The 3,954-nt window shown below is 51.8% G+C and overlaps 1 protein-coding gene across 1 annotated transcript in view; it reads right to left on the minus strand.

Moving 5' to 3' along the window:
• The window catches only part of LETM1 (leucine zipper and EF-hand containing transmembrane protein 1), a gene marked incomplete at its 5' end in the record, with an annotated part of 35,230 nt that extends 31,487 nt beyond the window's left edge, over nt 1–3,743 (minus strand). Inside the window, one exon of the mRNA XM_077750403.1 lies at nt 3,701–3,743. Coding sequence (XP_077606529.1) covers nt 3,701–3,743 — 43 coding nt within the window. The remainder of the gene's footprint in view (nt 1–3,700) is intronic.
• Between the last annotated feature and the right edge of the window lie 211 nt (nt 3,744–3,954).

The following is a 3,954-nucleotide window of genomic DNA, read 5'->3' on the forward strand; positions in this document are numbered from 1 at the left end:
CAGGGCTGCCTAGCCAATCCCCCCACCTCTACACTGTGTGAACTGCGCATCCCGGGTCCCACCTGGTCCCTTCCCACAATCTCCCCACTCTGAAGGCTTTCCTGGCCCTTGGAGAAACCCCGCTCCTGGGGGTGATGGGGGCTCTTGAGATACGGTTCATGGATGGGCTGCTCTTTCCTCCTAGAAGTCCTTTTCTTTTGTTTTTTTTTCCCAACAACCCATTCTCTAGCTCTCCAGCACCAGCTGGACATCCCACCATTCTTTTTTAACATTTTATTTTATTTTTTGAGAGACAGAGAGACAGAGCATGAGTGGGGGAGGAGCAGAGAGAAAGGGAGACACAGAATCCGGCGCAGGCTTGAGGCTCCGAGCGGTCAGCACAGAGCCCAACACAAGGCTGGAACTCATGAACTGTGAGATCGTGACCTGGGCCGTCCAGGCACCCTGACCACCATTCAAGGCTGACTCTCCCGGAGTTAACGCAGACCCACTCGGTCTGAGACTGCTTCACCTGACATACCAGTTGCAAGCAGGGTCCCCAGGTCACCCACACATCTGCCAACTGCAAACTTGGGGGTTCCTATGATCACCTTCAGTTCTGTTAATTCTCCAGAACAGCACAGAGCTCAGCAAAGTGCTCTATGTACTATTCGAGTTTATTAGAAAGGACGGGAGGAACAGCCAGATGGTGAGGTACCTACCAAGTCTGCAAGACTCCCGAGTGCAGGAGCCTCTACCTGGGGGTCAGTGCCTGCAGACGCCGAGCCCCCAGCCTCCCTGTCCACGCGCTGTTCTCACTTACCCAGGCGGGACCTCTGGCGCCTGAGCTCAATCCTCACACCCCTTTCCATCCCTGAAGGCTGGGGTTGGCTTGGAAGATCCAACCCTCTAAGCTCAGATACCTCATTAGCATAGGTGTGAAGAAAGGGGGCTCATTATAAATAAGAAAAAACACCCCTTTCTTTCAGGAAATACCAAAAGTTTTAAGAACCCTGCCAGAAGCATGACAGAGCATAGGCTAAACGTACTTCCTCACATCCCACACCCTCCTCCACCTGGTTTCCAGGAGACAGGGCTCCCTGCCCGCCGCTCCCCCTCCCCACCCACCTCTGGCCCCTTCCCGCACTCTGCATCTGAGTAACTGTGAGGACAGGGGGCCTCTGAGGTCCCTGGAGCACTTCCCATTCAACAGCTCCAAGAACTCGTGGCTTGCCCCAGCCTGCTCCTCCCTGAGTCCTCCCTGCTTCAATAATGGTCAAAACAGGGCGCCTGGGTGGCTCAGTCGGTTAAGCGTCAGACTTCGGCTCAGGTCATGATCTCGTGGTTCGTGGGTTCAGGCCCCGCATCGGGCTCTGTGCCGACAGCTCAGAGCCTGGAGCTGCTTCAGATTCTGTGTCTCCCTCTCTTTCTGACCCTCCCCTGCTCACACTTCCTCTCTCTCTCTCATAAATAAAGAGAGAGAGAGAGAGAGAGAGAGAGAGAGAGAGAGAGGGAGAATAATGGCCAAAGGCCAGGACCTCACTGCTCTCACCCAGTGGCAAATCTGGTCAGTCCCCCTCTACAGGGCCCCAGCCTGCCCCCAAGTATGTGCCCCACACAGCAACTTCCAAAGCATGGCGCAAAACGGGGGTAAAGAGGAACTCCCCAGAGTGGAGAAATCTGACAAATACTAACTTGGCTCGGTGATCATGGTCAATACTGACTACAAAAATCCTCTTGCTAGCAGGCATCCTTGGTAGGATGTGAGGAGGGCATGACACCTGGGATCTTCCTCCCCAGAGCACATAACCCCAGTGTAACCATGAAAAAGTCCCAAACATGGGGCGCCTGGGTGGCTCAGTCGGTTAAGCATCCGACTCTGGCTCAGCTCATGATCTCACGGTTTGTAGGTTCACCCCCTACGTCAGATTCTGTGCTGACAGCTTGGAGCCTGGAGCCTGCTTCTGACTGTGTCTCCCCGTCTCCGCCCCTCCCCTGCTCACACTGTCTGTCTCTCTTTCTTGCTCTCTCTCTCTCTCTCTCAAAAATAAACATATATTAATAAAAAGAAAAAAGTAGGGGCGCCTGGGTGGCTTAGTCGGTTAAGAGTCCGACTTTCGCTTAGGTCACGATCTCGCAGTTCGTGGGTTCGAGCCCCGCGTCGGGCTCTGTGCTGACAGCTCAGAGCCTGGAGCCTGTTTCGGAGTCTGTATCTCCCTCTCTCTCTGCCCCTCCCCTGCTCACACTGTCTCTCTCTCTCCTAGAAATAAATAAAAATATTTTAAAAAATTATAAAAAAAGAAAAAAAGAGAAAATTTGAAAAAAAAGAAAAATTCCAAAAAATCCCAATAGAGAGGCATTCTACACTAAATCAAAAACAGTCCTCAAAACTGTCAAGGAAAGCCTGAGGAATGTGTCACAGCCAAGACTATAAAGAGAAATACCAGGGGCGCCTGGGTAGCTCAGCTGGTTAAGCATCTGACTTTGGCTCACATCATAGTCTCACGGTTCGTGAGTTGGAGCCCCGCGTCGGGCTCTGTGCTGACAGCTCAGAGCCTGGAGCTGCTTCGGATTCTGTGTCTCCCTCTCTCTCTCTGCCCCTGCCCTGCTCACGCTGTGTGTGTGTGTGTGTGTGTGTGTGTGTGTGTGTGTGTCTCGCTCTCAGAAATAAATAAAAACATTAAATTTTTTTTTTAAATATAAAGAGAAATACCAACAACATGGAACTTGGAATTCCTGGATAAGATCCTGGGACAAAGAAAAACATCAGAGTAAAATATGTGCAAATTAAAGATGTGACGGATATATTTCTAACAAATAGAAAAGTATATGCAGAATAAAGAGTAAGTAAATCACAAAATAAAAATCGTAATGAAGTATGGAACACAATAAAAGAAATCTGAACACACTATGGACCTCAGTCGGTAATAATGTGCCAATGCTGGTTTACTACTTATGACCGCGAGCCAAGATGATAGGAGAGGTTAGTGGTGGGGAAATGTGCCTCAGAGAAGGCCTGTTGCACCCAGCAGGGAGTGCCGTCTCAGAGGGTTCAGGACTGTGCCCCACAGTCCAGTCCTGGGTCTCACAGGCTCTGGATTCTCTGCTGGTCCGGCAGCAGCCCGGAGGTCTGACTCCCCCTCAGCCCCTCCCCATGTAATACAGAGCAGTGCCAACCACAAGAAACATCCGTGGTCCCAGAACAATACAACCACAGAACAAACTCCGCTAACTTTTAACTGTAAACACGCCACAGAAACTCAGGCGGCCAGACTGTTTTCTTACCGTCCTACGCAGGGAAATCTCTAAGGGCAGAAGGTGAAGCCTGAAGGCTGACTGGACACACAGACCATTCACACCGTCAGTTCTTGCTGCTCAATGCCCTTCCCCTGGCTCCAAAGTTCTAAGCAGCCAACTAGCCGTTGTGAAAAACTACAAGAATCGTGTCTCTTGGGAGCGCTTCCGTGAATTGTACGGTACCTTGAAATATATTTCACTTGAGTCTCTAACGTTTGTAGGGCAAGCCCCAATCCTACAAATAAGTAACAAACTCAGAAAGGTTAAAGTCAAAAGGGAGAGTCAGAAAGGAAGTGCTGGCTACTGACATGTAGATGCCTAAGAACCCCAAGTTCAAGATCACGTCTGTGATCTCTCTGTGGGCAGATAGAGTCACAGAGCCTGGGGGTACAAAAGGACCAGTCTGGGACCCCTCGACACATACCCACAGTACTGTAAGGATAACGGCCCCACGGATGTCCCGCAAGGCCACAGACCCAGGCCGGCTCATGTCAAGCGCCCTAAACGGGGCCCAAGGGCACGACCGTGCCAGCGAGCGAACACCACTTCCACCGAGCTTAAGGGCGAGAGGCGCGCCCGGACACCCCAGGGCTGGCCGTCAGCGCGCTCCCTTCAAACAACTTTCCAGAGCCCGCTCCGGACGCGGCGGCCAGCAGCCGGGCGGCTAAGGTCACAGCC

The sequence above is a fragment of the Crocuta crocuta genome, unplaced genomic scaffold, assembly GCF_008692635.1.
Source record: "Crocuta crocuta isolate KB4526 unplaced genomic scaffold, BGI_CrCroc_1.0 scaffold179, whole genome shotgun sequence".
NCBI lineage: Eukaryota > Metazoa > Chordata > Mammalia > Carnivora > Hyaenidae > Crocuta > Crocuta crocuta.